Below are 20,573 nucleotides of genomic sequence, written 5' to 3' on the forward strand. Positions count from 1 at the left end.
TACAATATCCATGCCCAGATGTCGCTCAATACCTGACCATTTCGTATCAGTCGACAATGTGGGAGCCTTAGCGGAAATGGGTTCTATGGTAGAGGATATAAAACTGAATTATCCTATATCTAAGGGGCGACTGCCACTTGAATGTTGGTTTTACCGAAAACTTGGAGCTGGATAACCTTGAGCTGGACACAATAGTGATAAATCTGTGGCTTCCTTTATCTCAAAGGGTTTACTCATTATAGAGGGAATACGTGGAGCAGTACTTGAAACGGGTTCTAAGAAAGCAGGTACAAAATAGAATTATTAAATGAAAACTGTCTGAAGTTCTAACCGAAATGCTGGCACTGGATAAGCTTGAGCTGGACAGAAAAGAGCTAAATTTGTATCCCTCATACGTTCAATCCAAGAACGTTTTATATCATTCGAAAGCAATGTTGGAGCCTTACCCCCAACGGGTTCTAAAAAAACATAAAACAGAAAGAATGTTGCTTGAATGTTGTTTCGGCTTACCGAAAACTAGGAGCTGGATATCCTTGGGCAGGACACAGCAATGAAATTGAACGAGCCTGTTGAAGTTCAAGTGGCTTTTGCACTAGAGCTGGAGTTTTTGGTGCACTACTTGATATAGGCTCTGCAAGTGGGTCAAATAATATCCATTACAAAAATTCATAAAATCTATTTAAATTGTCAACCTGATGTTTGGATGGGATTTTAAACTAGCTTTACCTAAAACTGGGAGCTGGATAACCCTGAGCTGGACAAAGTATAGCTGTGGCCATATGATAATCCACAATGTTGGGCTTATAGGTCAAGGCATTTATTTTGGGTGGACTACTTGAAATGGGCTCTGCAAAACGAAGCAAATGAAGTTTAAGGACTAAATGAAATTGAAAAACCGTTTGCCAGAATGTTAGGTAGACTTTTACCGAAAACTGGGAGCTGGATAACCCTGAGCTGGACATAAAATAGAAATACTAGAACCACTGGACACAACCAAAGGACGAGATTGCAAAGGTGGAACTTTTGGAGCAGTACTAGAAACCGGTTCTGCAAGAAAGTAATAGAGATGATTTTGAAAACTGTCTGAATTTTGAGTAATTTTACCTAAAAACGGGTACAGGATAACCCTGAGCTGGACATAAAATGGCCAAAGTACTAGAACCAGCATAGGTTTTCATATCAAATTTGGCCAAAGAAACAACTTTCGGCACGGTACTGCTTATGGGCTCTATGAGAGGTAGACAAAGTCGTCATTGAGAGAATGAAAACCTTTTGAATGTTGAGATATGCAAAGTGCTTACCGAAAAGCAGGCACGGGATAACCTTGAGCTGGACACATTATAGCCACAATTCTGCCCAAACCAACATACTCAATGTTGGTCTTCTGTATCAAAGCTACTCTAGGAGCAGCTCCACTAATGGGCTCTAGAAAACCAAAGGGAAAATTCTATTAATATCTCCCAATTTGTTCTGTAGAGAAAACTGTCTGAATGTTGAATGTTACCTAAAAAATGGCACTGGATAGGCCTGGGCAGGACAAAGTAAAGTCACACTACCACCAAGAGGTATATCCACGTTGCGAGTTTTATCGCCAGAGGTTAAACGTGGACCCACACTGCCAACGGGCTCTACAATACCATTACATTTCAATTACTTTTACAATTACTGCCTGAATATTACCTAAAAAAGGGCACCGGATATGCTTGACCAGGACAAAAGAGCGTGAAACTGGAAGCCAATTCGGCTTCTGCATTTTTCAAGCGATTCTCAACACTGATTTTTGGAGCTACACTGCCCACAGGTTCTAAAATATAAAGCAATAAATGGAGGAGAGACTACATGAATAAAACTGCTTGAATGTTACCTGAAAGCAGGCACTGGATAAGATTGTGCTGGACAAAAGAGCGTAAAAGTCGTATGCAATTGAGCACCAGCGTCTTTCAGACGTTCACCAACACTGATTTTGGGTCCCACACTACCCACGGGTTCTAAACCAAAAAGTAAAGTTCATTGTGATCAACTAAAAAATTGAAAACTGCCTGAAACCCACCTAAACGCTGGTACAGGGTAAGATTGAGCTGGGCAAAATATGCTTATATCACCCTGTGAAGGCACTTCAGCATCTTTTCGACGTTCGCCAATACTAATTTTCGGTGGCACACTGCCAACAGGCTCTACAAGTTGTAAGAAGCAGAAAAGTTTGTCGAAACACAATTAAAATATATGTATTGAAAACTGCCCAAACTGCTCTTGTGGTGGCTCAAGTCGAGAACAATAGAAACATCTTACCAGGAGCAAAGGGTGGAAGGTATGCGTGACAATGTCCAAAACAATGAATGGGTTAAATGAAGCGTCCAGGCCAAGCTAATTATACTTTTGCAGGCAATGATGCTTGAACTAGCAAGAGGCTTAAACACGCCCCAATTGTAATTGAAAAGGCAGAGTGAGAGTGTGTAAAGTTTTAGGCACAATTAGTTAATGTTACCTATAAGCTGGCATTGGATACGACTGGGCTGGGCACAAAAGAGCCAAAGAATTTTGTGCTTTAGCCAAAAAGATGCCAGCTTTGTCTTTAATTTCAACTTTAGGTGGAACACTGCCAACGGGTTCTGCAAATGCAACAAATGAAGTCTATCTAAAAATTGCCAAAGTTGGGATTAAGGTTTACCTAAATGCAGGCATGGGATATCCTTGTGCAGGACAGAGTAAACTTAGTGAATGTTTCATCCTAACGATGGCTATTTTCACTTTGTCATTGATATCAACTTTTGGGCCAACAGACCCAACGGGTTCTAGAAAGATTACCATAGAACATTTTATTTAAAAACTGCCCAAATGTCTTGTCATCTCACCTAAATGCAGGCATAGGATAACCCTGAGCAGGACATAAAATACTCAAAGATGTATTGGAAAACTTTGAAGAGAACTTTAGTTTATCATTCATATCAACTTTCGGACCCACAGAGCCAACGGGTTCTAAAAGGAAGAATATAATAATGAGAGATTTATTACCTAAATGCTGGCATAGGATAACCCTGAGCTGGGCATATTAAACTTAATGATTCGCCATGCTTGATTTGAGATAGAGCTACTTTATCTTTCAAGTCAACTTTTGGGGCCACAGAGCCAATAGGTTCTAGAAAATCAACAAAAAAAAAAATATTTATTTTTAACTGCCTGAAAGGGGTATGTACCTAAAAGCCGGCATTGGATAACTTTGAGCTTTGCAAAATAAATTCAAAGAGCTATTTGATTTCTTAATGGCAAAATCCATTTTGTCATGCATATCAACTTTGGGCCCAACTGAGCCGACAGGTTCTGTAAGCGAATCAATGGATATAATAACTAATCCTAGTACAACTATAGAAAACTGCCTGTGAATGATTTGTCATACCTATAGGCAGGCATGGGATACGATTGAGCTGGACAAAGTAAACTCAAAGCCTGACCCAATGGTTTATCAAGCCAAGTAATACGATCCTTGACATCGACTTTGGGTGCCACACTGCCAACGGGTTCTGCAAGCAAGGGGAAACTCAAATGAAAACTGCCTGACTTAAAAGTCTTACCGTGCAAAGGGCACTGGATAGGATTGAGCTGGACAAAGTAAACTTAGAGAGCTGCCGCCATTTCTGTCAACCCATTTAATGCGATCATTTGCATCCACTTTGGGTGCCACACTGCCCACAGGTTCTAAAAGAGAAATTACATTTTCAAAGAACTGCCTAAATAAAAACAAAACCTACCGAAATGCTGGAACTGGATAAGATTGAGCTGGACAAACTATAGCCAAACTGTGATTTAAATTGACTCTGGCATAATTAATTTCATCTTTAATATCAACTTTAGGAGCCACACTACCAACGGGTTCTAATAAGAAGAGAAATTCAAACTTAGTAATGGAATTACCCAAATGCTGGCATGGGATACGATTGAGCTGGACAAATGAGAGCCTTGGAGTCACCCAAACGTGTGCGGGCAAATGTAAACTCATCCCGAGTGTCTACCTTTGGAGCTACTGAACCCACGGGTTCTATATCAAAAGAGCATTTCAATTAATCGCTGGATGTTGCACTGACCTGACTATGGGAACAGGGTATGCCTGACCAGGACATTGCATGGCAAAATTTTCACTTAATTTCACTTGTAGAACTTGAAATTTATCATGTAGATTCGAAATCTTTGGTGGAACAGAGCCAATGGGTTCTAAGGAAATGAGTAACTTTTATTTACAGAAAACTAACCTTACTACAGGAATAGGATATGCTTGACCAGGACATTGCATGGCGAAATTGCTGGACAATTTCACTTGCATCAATTGAAATTTATCATTGATATTATTGATTTTGGGTGGAACAGAGCCAATCGGTTCTAGAGAAAATAAAGTATGATTATCCCCTTGAAAAGAAGCCTGCCTTTGCTTATGTTGGTTTAAGGTATTACCTATTAACTGGCACTGGAAAAGCCTGACCAGGACATTGCATGGCATATTTGAAACCCAATGAAATTTCCATAGTTCTAACTCTTTCAAGTAAATTCAGTTTAGGTGGAACAGAAGCCACGGGTTCTAAATAAAAAGAGAGAAAGAGAGGCAGAGATATCTTTAGGCTGAATGTTGGTCTAAGTTTACCTATAAGCAGGAATGGGATACGATTGTGCTGGACATTTGAGGCTAAGACTTCTTCCCACATAGCCGCGGGCATTGGCCACCTCATCGTCTATGCTAACTTTGGGTGGGACACTCCCAATGGGCTCTGTAGAAATAATTACAAAGACATTACCCGAAACTGCCTGAACTGGTTATGAATTTACCTATATGCTGGTATGGGATATGATTGAGCTGGACACATCAAACTGAAGCTTTCACCGTGACCGTAACGCTTGCTAGACAGTTCATCGGCCATGCTAACTTTTGGTGGGACACTCCCAATGGGCTCTGTAGAAATAATCACATCATAACAAGGAAATTACCCAAAAACTGCCTGAACAGATTTAGAGTTTTTCTTTACCTATATGCTGGAATGGGATATGATTGAGCTGGGCACATCAAACTAAAGGTTTCACCCTGCCGAGAACGGGCACTGGACAACTCATCCGCTAGACTAACTTTGGGTGGAACACTTCCTATGGGTTCTGTAAACATTTTTTTTGTTACTTTTATTTTGTATTCTCTAATATTGAAGACTGCCAGCAAGTGGAACAAAATAATCACTTCAATTACGCCCCTGAGTGAAATGAATAAGAAATTGGCCAATTTACCTATAAGCTGGCATGGGATATGACTGAGCTGGGCATAACAAGGCGAAACCCATATTCTCATGTATCTCGCGTGTCTGTAATTTGTCCTGAACATTTATTTTGGGCTTGACAGAGCCAACGGGTTCTACATACAAGAAAAACAACCAAAAAGAAAAGTTCATAGGCAAGCCTTCAAGGAAGAAACTGTCGAATGTTGCGTGAGATTTTACCCACCTAAAAGCTGGTGTCGGATAAGATTGAGCTGGACAAAGTAAGGCATAACTTTGACTTAATTGGACATCAACAAATTGATGTTTATCCTGAAGATTCACTTTAGGTCGTACACTGCCAACGGGTTCTTGATAAAAGGAATTAAATATGTAACTGACTGAATATTTAGAGCACTTTTGAAAGCTTACTTGAAGAATGGCATAGGATATGCTTGAACAGGACATTGTATATTAAATGTAGAGCCACCTTGAATCTGCATCATTTTAAAACGTTCAAGAAAAGTTAATTTCGGTGCCACACTACCCACAGGTTCTAGAAGAAGAGGAAACTCAAAAGAATGTAGATTACCTATAAATGGGCTGGGGATATGCCTGGGCTGGACAGAGTAGACTTAAGCTATGGAAACTTTTCACTTTAACATGTTTCAGATCATCGGCATTTGTAATTTTGGGACTAACACTGCCGATGGGTTCTGTGGGAATAGATAGATTCAACAATTGAAAACGTAAGTTTACCTAAATAAGGGTTTAGGATAAGCCTGAGCTGGACAGAGTAGACTTAAATCATGAGAACTACGTCCTTTGATGTGTTTGAAATCATCACCCGTATTTATTTTGGGACTAACACTTCCAACAGGCTCTGAAAAGGACAGTAAAACTAGCTTAAAAGCATAAAACTGATGGAGGAATACTGCCTGATGGAAAGAACAAGGATGCTTTACCTATAGAAAGGCACAGGATATGCTTGAGCGGGACAGAGAAGTGTAACACTAAGTTCTAGGTTCACTTTGACTGTGCGTGAATCGTCACCAGAAGTTAGTTTAGGACCAACACTACCCACGGGTTCTGTCAAAGAAGTTCAAGAAGATAGCGAAATTTGCCTAATGTTGGGCTGAGAGTTTCTTTTACCTAAAATAAGGAACTGGATAAGCTTGAGCAGGACACATAAGGGCAAGACTTCCATTTAAAGGAACACGTAATAGAGTTATATGCTCTTGATTGCCATTGCCACTAAATTGAGGACTAACGCTTCCCACAGGTTCTAAAATTGAAAATTACTCTCTGTATTATTTGTGGAAAAAGATAATTATGCCTCTACTGTTGGGTTAGAAGGTTTACCTAAAGAAAGGCACGGGATAAGCCTGAGCGGGACACATTAAGGTGGCACTTCGACCCTTGGAAATTTTGGGAATTTTGATGGCATCATTACCCGCTGTGACCTTGGGACTAACACTTGCCACAGGTTCTTGATTCGGATTGAAAAGAAGAAAGCAAAAATGTATCCTAAATGTTGGGTTTACCTAAAGAAGGGTACAGGATAGGCCTGAGCTGGACACAAGAGAGTGGCACTTCTCTCCAAGTGAACCTTGACAATCCGAGACTCATCCCCACTAGTTAAACGAGGACCAACACTACCCACGGGCTCTATTATAGATGGAAGAGGATATTGTTGTATCTATCTCTGCATCAAGTGAAAAGAAAACTGCCCTCAACTTGGGTTTGGTCTTACCTAAAAGCGGGCATTGGATATGCCTGGGCTGGACAGAGTAGGGTAATGGCTGATTGGGCTGCATATTGAACGACTTTAATGTCATTGCCCGTTATTAGACGTGGACCAACACTAGCAATGGGCTCTTCAAAGAAATCATTCAAATGAAAGATCACCTAAATAATGGAGCTGGATATGCCTGAGCGGGACAGAGTAAAGTGAGGCTATCATTGGCCGAACTGGTGAAGCTGCTGCTAGTCTGTGTAGTGGGAAACTTGGGTGAAACCCTGCCAACTGGTTCTGTGAATTAAAAATTGATGAAATTGTATGAAACAAAGTAGTTACATAAGGCAAACTTACCTTAGGCTTAGAATAGAAAAAGAGTTTTCAATTGAAATGCCTTTTTTTTTAAGAATTTTCTCTTCCTTTTTATTCTGTTTTCTATTTTGTTTGCAAAACGGACCACCGACTTAACTAATTTTTATCTCATTTATTTGGCTTCATTTCAAGCTCATGTCATTGTCAAGTATACCCTATCCCAACATTCAGGCAGTTTTCAATTTTTGTTTTTAAGCAACAATTTTTTGACCCACATTGCAAAAATATGTTTATACCAGAATTCTTTTATATAAATAGTTTTCTATTTTCGTTATTGAAGCAAAGAAAGAGATTTTAAGCGAAAAATCTTTTTGATTGCAGAGGCCCGAATGCAATGAGTATAAATATTTATCAAAATATTGTTGCTTAAACATTAGTTTTTATTTATACAATATTAATTAATAAATTGCTTAGCTTTCATTTGGCTTAGGCAATTCATTAAATTTGCATACAAAAGATATTTGAATCAGTTAAATAAGTTTCTTTGAAATATCTTTGGAATAAATATCTCTTGTATGCAATTTGGAAAACCCATAAATTTTAAATAAAAATGGAATTTTTATTTTTAGTTTATTAGGTTTTCTTTTCACTTAAACTCTAAGCAAGTTAACTTTATACAAATATCAAATTTAGAGCACTTTAGATAAGGTTACCATATTTGTGTTATCAGTTCCAACAATAACTATTTGGGTCAGTTTATTGTTTGACTGAGTTTATGTTGGGAATTCGAAGTAAACTTGGGAGTTAAATTTAGTTGTATTTGTCATGAATGAGCAAATTTCATTGCTTATGTTGAGAAGTCTTCAATTAATTTTAATTTTCGTGAATATATTATGTTTATAATTGAAGATTTCTGATTTTATTTAGAAAACTTTGCAGAAAAGAAGATATCTTTGACGTTCTTTTTTAATCGTTTCTATTAAAGATGAAATTTAAATTATGAAATTTGTTTTCTATAAAATCTAATATGCAAAGTGCTTACTTTTGGTTATATTTCAATTCAATATATATTTCTGTATATTTGTATAAACTTAACTTGCTCTAGGAAAACTTCAGTTATACAGTTCTTTTTATAAAATGTTAAGTTTGTTTAAATTTACATATATTGTAAAATAATTATTTTTTTAATAAACCAAATTAATTTATTGAAATATGTGTAGTTTAGTTTATAAAAAATTCATTTGAGTCAAATTCGTAAGTTATATTTGTTTGTTGCACGAATGAGTATGAAAACGTTAGCGACCTTTGTTTTATTGTTGTTGAGTTTTCTATGGCTTAAGGTCTTTATTTATTTCTATTAATTTAACAACCAATTTGCCTTTTGAAACTCTTTTTAGCAATGTACAACTGAAGTTTTCCATAATTTAACTAATGCTATATAAGAAGTTTTTTGAATTGGCAAACAAGGCCGACTTACCTGTAATAACCAAACGTCCCTTGGTTGCACTTAGACGAGTCTCTCCAGTTAGACGATGTTTGGTGCGACATTGGTAACTCTTGTAACCATCTTCGGGTCCAACTTCACGAATATGCAACTCGCCGGAGGGTAAAACCAAATATTTGCCGTCTAAATATTGCGAATTTTGGGGGTTTGTAAGAAAATGATTAGAGAGAAAAGAGGAATACATATTAGCAAATGAAGATTCTAAAGAACTTAAAGAACTAAGTTAACATACAAGAATGCTATGAACAAATGAGAAATAAGACTGTAGAAAATGTTTTTTATGGTTCTAGTGTTAAATGATAGATATTATGGATAATTTTACAGATGTTTGTATGTACAGAAAATTTCATCAGTCTTATTTCCATTTTAAGGAATTCCATTCAGATCTAAATTTATTGGTTTCTACATCTCTTTCAAAACAAATTAATCTGAATGGAATCGAGTGAAGATACAAAGAAATTGTAAGATAAACATTGTTCATTCTTGAAATAGTGATTGTTATTTATAAACTAAAGTTATTTTGAAAATCTTTCAATTTCTTTGCAATGATCATGAGGTACTTAAATTCTAAGCATGCTTCAATCAAACAAAAATGCCAATAATTTTAGTTAGATAAATGAGATACATATATATGCACGATATATAAAATATGATTTAGATTGGTATTGTGATATTTTCAATTATATGTACAATTTTGTTGGTTAACATTATGATTTATTAGCATTTTTGTATTTACACTAAACTACACAAAAAAACCAAATTCTACTTTCAACTACATGAAGGGGGGAAGGATCAAGGTTTAGCTGGGAGTTTCGGGCAAGTCTGGAGTGACTCTTGGATAGTTTTGGATGGGAGAAATAATATAGATAGAGAGGGGCATGAAGAAACAATAATAAAAGAAAAGAAAGCATAAAAAGTACAAGTGAAAGAAAGTGAAAAAAAGAAAGTAATTGAATGCCTAACAGCGCACTGCAGAGTTTCAAAAATCCCTATCAAATTTTATTTTGAGTTGATGTGGACTAGCGAACAATGAAATTTTGGACTCGGAAACGGAAATGAAGCACATCGGGAAGAGGCGGAGGGAATGGCGAACAAATTGATTAGGAACGAAAAAAAAAGCAAAGGAAATTTACCGCTAACAGTGACATCTTCCTGCGGATAGATCTCACGTTCCTCATCCTCCAACCACGAATCAACCACTATGAAATCGGCCACAAAACTTGGTATATGGCACTTGAGTATGGCGCTATTGCCGCGTAAAATGGACTCATCCATGACATTGACACTGTAGGATTGTGGCACAACTGGAAAGGTTTTTTGTTTTGTTTTATCGAAGTGTGTTTTAAAAATTAAAAAGTTATCAAAAAGGATAAGACGGAGAGAGAGAGATAGTATAGGTGGCGGCGACCCCTTCATGTTTTTACTACTACTAACTATTTAGGATCAATTCAATATATCTATACCCGTTATATTTTTGGTATAGACACCATTATCGGTATCAATCCAATCGGTTATCTCTATGTGATCCGCCACAAATGAGGGAGTTTGACATTTAAATATGGCTGAATTGCCCTTAATAACATATTCATCATAAACTTGCGACTCAAAGAATTGCTTGACAACTAGAAAAATTAGAAAAGGAATGATGATATGATGATTAAAGGGTAGTGGTAGGAAGAAGTGGGAGGATAGAGCTGATTGTAACCCTTAAACACTTAAAAAGAATAGACGAAATCATTTGTTACCCAGTTTATCGTCTGGTAATGGGCGAACTATTTCCACATTTTCTTCATCTAACCAGGCCTCAACATCTATAAAATCGGCCACAAACGATGGCACCAAACATTTCAAGGTGGCAGAGTTGCCACGCAGCACGAATTCATCGATAACACGCGTCTGATAGAATTGATGGACAACTGAGAGTGGTGGAAAAGAAACGAATATTGAAAAACGAAAACGATAAACAAATCGCAGGAAGGTAAAAATTGGGAATCTTTAAATTGAACTGAAACAATTAAAGAAGAATGGAAATACCCGTCTCTTCAGCATTATTTGGATAATAATTGCGACCTTCCGAATCCAGCCAAAGATCGACAAAGACAAAATCGGCCACATATGATGGTATCTCACATTTCATTACCACCGAATTGCCTCTAATAACATATTCATTATCTGCCTCCGATTCATAGGTTTGTATGACGACTAATTAAAAGTAAACGTAAAAAAAAGCTAATGACAGAAACAAAGTGTACGTTGTTGGGAGATAGAGTAGGAAACTAAGACTTATTGTAGTGTGTTTTCTTTGTATAGACTGTACCATAAGCGCCAGTAGAATTATTGCGCCACAATTCGACTCCCTCATCATCCACCCAGGCTTCGATTTGTACAAAATCGGCTACAAATGATGGTATTTTACATTTGACTACGGCGGCATTACCCTTAATAACATATTCATTCTCAGCTTCGGTTATGTAAAACTGTGAAACAACTGCAGAAGGAACGACAAATAAAGATTAAATGAAAAATCAGAAAATATAAATTGGAAAAAAAGAAGAGGGAATCGGAATGGATGACAACTTAAATGTAAAACTACCGCAAAGCCTTAACAAAGAGATTACGCAGCGCACCATAATTATCGGAAAACGACAAAACATTGCCCTCTTCATCGATCCAGGACTCAACGCGCACAAAATCGGCTACAAACGACGGAATCGAGCACTTTAAAACCGCTGCATTGCCCTTGATGACATATTCCGTCATAATTTCAGCTTCATAAAACTGATTAACAACTGTAAAATGCATGAGGAAATTAGGTAAAATGAAATTATAAAGAATAAACGATAGATAGACAGATAGGAGCCCCTCAGTGAAGTAGTTGAAATCTACATAAAGATTAACCAAAACAAAATTAATACCATAATTATCGGATGGTCTCAATTCAGTGCCCTCCTCATCAATCCAAGACTCAACGCGCACAAAATCAGCAACAAACGACGGAATAGAACACTTTAAAACCGCGGCATTACCCTTTATCACATATTCCATCAATATATCAGCGCCATAATATTGATTCACCACTAAATAAATAGGTAATAGTCGAAATGGGAAAAGCAAAGAAATAGTTAAAGCCAAGGAAATAAAATGGAATGAAACATTAGGGATTCCTTTTTAATTACTTAAGTCTAAAACCGTAAAACAAGGTTACAAGTGTACCAAAGTCTTCTTGTGGAGTATATTCCGTGCCATCGCTGGCTAACCAAGCCTCTACCCTTAGAAAATCAGCCACAAAACTGGGTATAGTGCATTTCAAAACCGCTGTATTGCCCTTGATAACATATTCGGAAACAACTTCTGCTTCATAATACTGATTAACGACTGCAAAATTAGGAATGGTCGAATGAAATTGGAAATAATGAGAAAACAGATAAAAGGAAAAGACATTTTGTGTATGGGATGAGTGTAAAGGAGATTATAAAAGAGCAAGATTTTAACTATGACTAAGTTTTCGTAGACTATACCCTGTTGTTCTTCATCGATAGAGCCATATAGTTGGCCTTCCTCATCTTGCCAGGAGACAACCTGCACAAAATCCGCCACAAACGATGGAATGGAACATTTTAGCACCGCTGAATTACCGCGAATGACATACTCATTGTTAACCTCCGACTCATAGAACTGTTGAACAACTAAAGTGTAGAAAGACCATGTTATGAGATTACATAACGATAAAAGCCAGCACCAGACCAGACTGAGACCCACACTGGGAACGTCAATAAAAAAAAAACGTAAAGCGAACAAACACCTTGCGTGTGTCGATGGAAGGGCGTGTGAAAACCGCACAGTACAAACTAATTGAAATGGTAATGCCTACAACTGAGTGCATTTAATGGCCCTTTAATGCCTAATTTGATGAGAGCTGCAGCATAAATATGTATGTACATAGAAACGTGTGCGCAGGCTTCCCTGAGAACAACTGACAAACGACTGACTAAAAGAAAAGGTTAATAATAGTTTTGACAACTATAGCTCATTGGCACGCAAAGTAAATGAAAAGAAAGAGTAAATGTGTGTGTATGTTTGAGGAATGTTGGAGAAGGTATTGGGAATTCAGTTTTTATCTACAATGCAAGAACCTCAAGAGTATATTAAGGACAAACCATATTCACTGCCTGGCAAGAAGTCTTCGTTCTGATCCGTGTGCCAGGATACAACACTAACAAAATCGGCCACGAATGAGGGTATCTCACATTTCAATACAGCCGCATTGCCACGTATAACGTAGGCCTTATTTACATCGGTATCATAGTATTGAGCAACGACTAAAGCCAAAAATCATACAGAAAATCAAAATCAACATTCAAGTAATATAATTATTTCACACATGAACTGAAAAATAGGTAACTAAACTGAAATCAATCGAGAAGAGAAACGAACAAAGCTTTAAAGGGATGTAGAGAGACAGAGACGGCAAATTACTGTACCTAACCAGTGTTGGTTAATTGTATTGTACGTATGTATTTTACAGTTATTAGTGATTTGGTTAAACTGTAATTTGCTCTACAAATATTTGTTTATATGTACACAACACTCTTGTGTGTGTGCGCGTGTATGTTTATGTGAGTATTTAAGAAAACTGAGAAAACACACCATATTCTGCATCGGGATAGAAACTCTCATCCTGATCTGTATGCCAGGATATAACATTCACAAAATCGGCTACAAACGATGGTATATCACATTTCAATATGGCCGAATTGCCTCTTATGACAAATGCTTTATGTATATCTTCTTCGTAGTGTTGCGAAACGACTAAAAATTATCATATCGTATGGTATAATATAGAATAAATAATAAAAATAAACGAAATTAAGGAAAAATGCTGATTGAAATGAATGATAGATAGATGGAAATGCAGTTGATTAATGGATTGTATATGGAGAAAGAGAAAGAGAGTTCCCAACATGCGCGTTTGTTTTAGTAGTGCAAAGAGAGAAAAGAGGAAGTTGTTTTTGCACCGTATTCTGTGCCCGGAAAGTAATTCTCATCCTGATCGGTATGCCAGGACACCACCTCAACGAAATCGGCCACAAACGAAGGTATCAGGCATTTTATGACCGCTGAATTTCCACGAATCACATGCTCCTTATTGACATCCGCCTCGTAATACTGAGCAACAACTGCAAAATGTCGTTCATATTTATTTTAGTTGGATTAATTCTATTCTCACGCTCGACAAACTGATTCCTAGAAATGTTCATCACTCTGCTTCCTGTTTTTTTTTTTTTTTGGAAAGTAATTAAATGAAAACCTACCAAAATAATTAACATAATCTGACAAAAATACAAAACAAAAACAAACTAAATTTCAATTAACTATTTTTCCTTCTTTTTGGACAGTTTTCAAGGTGTAACATAATTTTTTGTCTCCGCTTCACACTTTTTTTATACATTTTTTGTTTTGGTTAAAATTTTGTGATAAATTCACTTAGTTAATAGGAAGCGAAAGCAAACGACAATAATGATGTTGGCTAATTGCCACAGAACACGTCAGCCTGATGAGTTAGCTAAGCGAATATTTTTTGGGGAGGTTAGAGTTAACGTTAACTCACACTTAACTCTCACTCGCTCACATGTCTGCCAGCATAATTAGTTAAAATGTGATTAAGTTTTCCTCTTGGTTTATGCAAGCAAATGTAATGGATAGGGCAACCAAGAGCCTAGACCTTAAACGCTGCTTATAACTCGATAAATTGACACCCTGACAACGACGATGGCGACGACCTCCTGGGTTGAACTTTGTTTCTATCCCGACGACGACAATTGCATCATCATCAGTGGCAGCAGCAGCGGGTTCAGCGGCTTGTGCAACGTTTAATTATAGTGAAAATTGCAAAGGTGACCATATGGAGGGGTCGGTCTCCTACTGCCCGAGTACAGTTGCCGACAAAACATTGACAGGCGAAAACCTATTAAGAGTTGCACATTGAGTGTTAAATTGGAAAGTTTGGTGTGTGTATCGTTCAATTACATTACATAAACACACGTATTTGCACAAGAAAACGAGGCGAGTCTAATGTGAAGAGTATTCAAAGTGATGTAAAGCCCAAAGACGACCACGGCGACAACGAAATGAATAATCGTTTCAAACCAGCGACGAGAAATTGGGTTCTCCAGGGTGTTTGCTGAAAATTTCAAAGAGATTTTACGCAAGATTAAGAGCAGTGCAAGATTGGGAGTAGATAAATCCTAGAACTATACATGAGTAACATAAGTGAGTTAACTCCTTGCTGAGAAGGCCTTTGGGTTTAAATGTGGTCTGAACATTAAACTTATAAGGCATTTACTTTGTAGGCTGGGTAACTGATCCGCAGAAGAAAACACTGAGACGTCCAATTAATTTCAACGTCCCACGCTAACTTCTACTTTTCCAAGTTTTCCAACCTACAAACGCATTTTTATGATAGTTTTCGGACACTTTAATGCAATTGCGTCATCTCGTGTTTAGTTCTAATATTTTTTGTATTTAATGCACATTTACAGTTCTGTTGAGACCAATCATCAATAATTGCCATTCACAATTTTTTACAGATAAATATGTTGTAATGATCTCCTTCTTTGCACTGGTCTTCATCTCACGTTTTGTGGCATCATGGAACACTCGACAACTTACCAGCTCGCACATGAACATCCCGCGATATGATCGATCCAAACTGATTGCGTGCCAAGCAAGCATAGACTTGGGCGTGGACTTCCTGGCGATAGTCTTCGGCACGGAATGGCGGGAATACCAATTTGCCATCCGATGAGATTTGACGCAAGCCGGGCACATCACCAACTGCGGTGCCATCGCTACGTATCCAAATGATTTCTGGCATGGGATTGCCACTTGATTTGCATTCAATTTCAGCGCCCGTCGAATTCGAGAAGTCAATGCGATTGGTGGGTTCTTTGAGGAAAACTGGTCCCTTTTGATCGGCATCTGGTGGATTGGCAGCATTTGTAGTACTGATGGCAGTGGCTACGGACAAAAGAAAAGAGAACACAGAGAGATATATAATTAAAGACTGGTGTTATATAAAATATATATGTATGTATCTAAGTATGTGCTTTTATCTAGATTCTATGTAACGGAAATACATGAGTCATATTTGTCGTTGAACCCATGGCCAAGTTTCAATTGTCAAAGAGTCGGAGTATGTGTCTATTGTTCCAACAATGTGCCCTATTGCCGGTCGGTCTGTTGGGAGGATGATGATGATGATGACAATTGAATGCCATGGATCAGTGACTCTTGGGTGCCAGTCTGGACTCTATGGTATGTGCTGAAGTGTGTCGATGTTTCGACAACAAAAAAAACAACAGCTAAAACTGGTCGCTCTACCATTTCCTCCTCCACGCAAGACCCCTAAACAAAAGGCAACTGGGGTAAAAATAAAAAAAAGAGACAACAACGTTCGTTGACACTTTGGAGGCTGCAAGTCCTCCCTTCTCCTCTTCCTCTGAGCTTCCCTCGTCGCATGGTTTGTCACTTTTGCATTGGCAAACAATTTCATATTCAATTTTATGCATTGCCATGCCACAAGGTGTTGACACGACCATGCCACGCCTCCCTCCTATCCCCTTTTTGATGCGCACATCCTCCTCCAGTCGTGCAGTTGCATATTCTTCACGATGGAGCAATGGATGAGCAATTCTGTAAACGTGAGCCTGCAATTTGTATGGGCAAAAAACAACAAGAATGCGTTCTAAAGCGGCTGCTGTTCTTTTACACAGTGAATACTAAGATACACGAACAACTTTGTATGACAGAGATAGGCATATATAAAAATAATTCTTTGTTATCTTTATTATATTTCATACTTTTTTCAGAATATTTAAAATTGTAAAGCGAATGATTGAAATTTCAATTGGCTAACTGCATTTCCTGATTTATAGAACTTTTCAGCAGAATAAATATTTGTTATTATCGTTATTAAGAAGAAAGTTAAGCTCTATTATAATAGCTGGTGACGATTTTAAATCGCATTTATTATCATCTTGTTTAAATTAAATAAACTGAAGAAAGGAAAAACTATCGTCATGCTTTGGAAACTAATTGATTGATTCAATATACAAATTTATGTATTAGAAAAACATGTAAGTCTAAGTCTTTTTAAGTTAGCTTCATAACTTTCAAGACTTTTATAGCATATAAAAAGTTAGAATAATGTATAAAAGTAATAAAGAATTACAATCTAGATATATCGTGGGCGGTTTAGGATTCAGCTATCAAATTTGACATATTTTAAGGCTTTACTGTAAACTTTATGGACACGCTGTGTGTGTGTGTCCTTCAACTGTTTTAAGCAAGTTGACATTTTTATTTTTGGGTCACTTTGCGTGGAATGCCTATCTAATTTATTATTTCCACTCGCACATTAATTAAAGCTTAGCTCACTTTACAAGCAAGCAAAAAATAAAAATGAAACCGAAAATCGACCGAGAAAGGGACATAAAACTGAAAACGACAAATTAGCTTAGGGTATAATAATAATAATTATTCCAAACACAGTATACAATGCACAGTGGGGCCACACCATCGAATGAAACGCAACGGAAGTGATGGCATGATGACATGACCCAAGTCACAAAGCGCATTGCCCCAATGGGGGGCTGGAACAAATTCTCACATTTGAATGAAAATGAATTAATTAAACCTGACAATAACAGAAAACAACAAACCAAAACCAGAATTATGCGACAACATCAGACTGCCTCTCTCTCTCTCTCTCTCTCTTGCCTTATTGGAAATTCAAAACAATTTTGTTTTTGGTCTTCTCGTCTGGTCTTTAAAAATGAATTGCTTAAGGTTTGAATGAAAATTCCTTAGCCTAACAGGAAAGCGACGACACATTTTGCCTGGTGAATTTTAAATAAAATTGTTTCATTGGAAACAATAAATATTAAATACTCAACTCGTCTGCAACAAACCAAAAAAGTAACAAAAGAATCATATGTGAACCTAAAACATACGACTAAACATATGGTGGCCAGATGATGGCAATGTGTGTGGAACCGAAATCAAACTACAGGAATGGGTTAGACTAAAGAAAGTGAAGGAAGTCGGTATACCCTATAATTCCACAGATTGTCTATGTAACTTTTTAAAAGCTTCGATAATTAAAATGCTAATTGTGTCTAGAATTATGAGATCTTTTTCATCTATTTTTGAAAAATTATATTCACACCTCAATTAGGTTGACGTGGTTAAGATTCTATATCTTCAATGCCTACAAGTCAGATGTCCTTGCCCTAGAGGGTAGCGCAAACAACTTCTCCAAATTAATATGCTCATTGACAAGACGTAGAGAAATTAAAAGAAGTCAAGAGCAAAACTACGCAATGATGAATAATATTTTGCACATGTTTAAGAAACAAAAAAAGTAACGGATATGAGTTGCATTTATTATAACGTGTTCGTTCCTAATTCAAACAAAAGTCATATTATTAAAGTAGACTTAAGAAGGAAACAGGGAGATTACCTCATATTCACTATATGTATTATGTTTTTTTAAAGTAAATGCATTTTAAAACAGATTAAGTATAACTTTTTCTTAAGATATGTGAACAAATAAGTATAAAATTAGTATTTGTTCCTAGTAAAGAAGGAAGATGGCTTAGATTAGTTAGTAGTTTATGTTTACTAATCAGAAAGCAAATGTAATCCTTTTTGGAATTTGGAATCTTCTTCCTTAACTTTGGTACCTCCAAATTTTGGATCTTTTATACATATATGGATTTGATTGGAATAACATAATACTCCATAGAGTATCTTGCAATACATATTCACAAATTTCTTTTTATTTTATTTCCTGCTTTTAATTTCCTTCACCTGTTGAAGGTTCCACATTTTGCACCTGGCCCTGCATCTTACTCTTTTTCGGTTGTTGTTGCTGTTTTTTGCAAGAGTCGCAGATTTGTTTTTGTTTTTTACGACTGCCAATTATACAGCAGGTGTTTTTTTTCTTTTTAGTTTTCGTTTCTTTGCAAAAAGCGAAAAACCGGTTGCCGGCAAATCTGAGCTAATATGAAGTTCTGTGTTGTTGTTGTATTTTGTTTTTATGCTCACTAAAATACCTAATTTCTAATAGTTAGACCAGTCAGTCAATTTTCCACTTATTTGAGCAATTTTTTCTCATTTCCAAGTGCACACACACACACAAAACACAAAACACAATGATGTAAAGGTCATTTAATGCACAGACAGAGAAAGGAGAATAGTCTGTGACGAGGTGAGGTGAGGTAACAACTGTGACTCAACTTGGTAAATGTTTAAAACTCCGTTCAAATAGAAGGTCTCTCTCTCTCTCTCCAAGGAAAAGAAGCCGCACATTGGCCACGATGAGTAATAAGATTTGGCAAATAGAGTAAAATGGGGAGACAATGTTCCATCGGTTTGTCGAAAAACATGCGAGATATTAAATTACTAAGCCAAATAACATTCCAAATTAAATAAATAAAAAAAGTATTAAACTTGAAATGCTTCATTCTAAAGGGTGAGGCTAGAATAAACAAAATTTTTGTTAAGAATTTGTTGGACTTACGATTGGAAAATAAACAATTTTGGAGATAAAAGAGCTCAAAATTCTTTAAAAATGTTTACTAATAAGGGATTAAATCTGGAACCTCTACCAAATTGGAGACTTCAGTCTAAAACCAGTTTTTAGAACAAAATTTACCATAAATAAATTCTCTTTACACTTTTGTTCTCTATTTCTAAAGGAAGTGTTATTACAAATAATAATCTTCTATAGTCTAATTTAATTTGTTTGTCTCATATTTCCTTAATGTCTTTCTAATCACTAAGCTCTACTAATTAACCCATATACATATGATGGAGAACAATAGAAAACCCTTCACACTTCGGCCAACTAATTTCTATAATTTCGACCCCCCAAATATAATAACAAAGGAAATTGGAAACTAATAACTTCCGTCGACAAAACAGAAAACAAAACACAACTGTGTTAAAGTTCAATAGGCACACACGCATGGCACACCACATACACACACCCACCAACGCCCACCTGGAACACCTTTTGAGTCAAAAATTAGCTCACTACACACGCACCAGGCAACTGTCCAGATAAAGGGAAAGCCTCTTACTGCCCTTTATGGCACTCCTTTGACCATATATTTCAACTACTACCATTCTACTCTATATATTTTGTGTATATTTTTGTTTGATTTTGGTTTGCTATAACAATAAAACCATCTGCTATATATATATTTATAATGAACACCGAAAAACCAGTTCGACAGCTGTTTTGAGAACGAGATTCAAGTGAGAGGTAGACACATCTTGAGAGTGCGACAGAGAGAGAGAGACAGAGATAGAGGGGTAGCAGATCAACAGGTCTCTCAATGTCAGTTTTACCCACTCATTCATGCGAATCGTGTCATGTCCAACATCCACACTGTTGCTGGTTGGCCCACTCATTGGACTCATCGAAAAACTGCTGTTAAAGCCCACGGCACATAAAAAGTTATCCAATTACTTGGCTAAAATGTAATTAGGCAATGCGTAAGAACAGCAGCAACAGCAGCAAAACAACAACTTCCAACTTTCAATTAACCGTACAAGAAGAAGAACAATAAACAATTTGGTAGACACCAAACAAAACCACACAGAACCAACCAACTTGTCCACACTGTGCGGACAAGAAAATGTCAGAGAGATGACAATGCTCGATGGAGCGTTGGCTACTCCTCACCTGGCTGATGGAAAGGTGACAACAAACCGCAACAAAGCTAGT

General features: G+C 36.9%; 1 protein-coding gene and 1 long non-coding RNA gene across 7 annotated transcripts in view; one reads left to right on the forward strand and one right to left on the reverse strand.

Moving 5' to 3' along the window:
- Positions 1–16,576, forward strand: part of LOC137577574 (uncharacterized) — a 122,127-nt gene extending 105,551 nt beyond the window's left edge. Inside the window, exon 4 of one of the 2 annotated variants that reach the window (XR_011032430.1) lies at positions 15,367–16,576. This is a non-coding gene — a long non-coding RNA (uncharacterized lncRNA). The remainder of the gene's footprint in view (positions 1–15,366) is intronic. The other variant, XR_011032429.1, reaches the window with a different exon arrangement.
- Dscam1 (Down syndrome cell adhesion molecule 1) overlaps positions 1–20,573 on the reverse strand; it is a 67,614-nt gene that overhangs the window by 35,599 nt on the left and 11,442 nt on the right. The window contains exons 3-6 of one of the 5 annotated variants that reach the window (XM_068291073.1): positions 15,449–15,796; positions 10,243–10,401; positions 8,753–8,902; positions 927–1,047 (exon numbers count right to left, since the gene is read on the reverse strand). In XM_068291073.1, coding sequence (XP_068147174.1) covers positions 927–1,047; positions 8,753–8,902; positions 10,243–10,401; positions 15,449–15,796 — 778 coding nt within the window. Of the gene's footprint in view, positions 1–926; positions 1,048–2,485; positions 2,572–3,012; positions 3,035–3,394; positions 3,436–6,377; positions 6,463–8,752; positions 8,903–10,242; positions 10,402–15,448; positions 15,797–20,573 lie in introns of those variants that run through there. The other 4 variants (XM_068291069.1, XM_068291071.1, XM_068291072.1 and 1 more) reach the window with 4 other exon arrangements.

The sequence above is a fragment of the Drosophila tropicalis genome, unplaced genomic scaffold (assembly GCF_018151085.1).
Source record: "Drosophila tropicalis isolate 14030-0801.00 unplaced genomic scaffold, ASM1815108v1 contig_593, whole genome shotgun sequence".
Lineage (NCBI taxonomy): Eukaryota > Metazoa > Arthropoda > Insecta > Diptera > Drosophilidae > Drosophila > Drosophila tropicalis.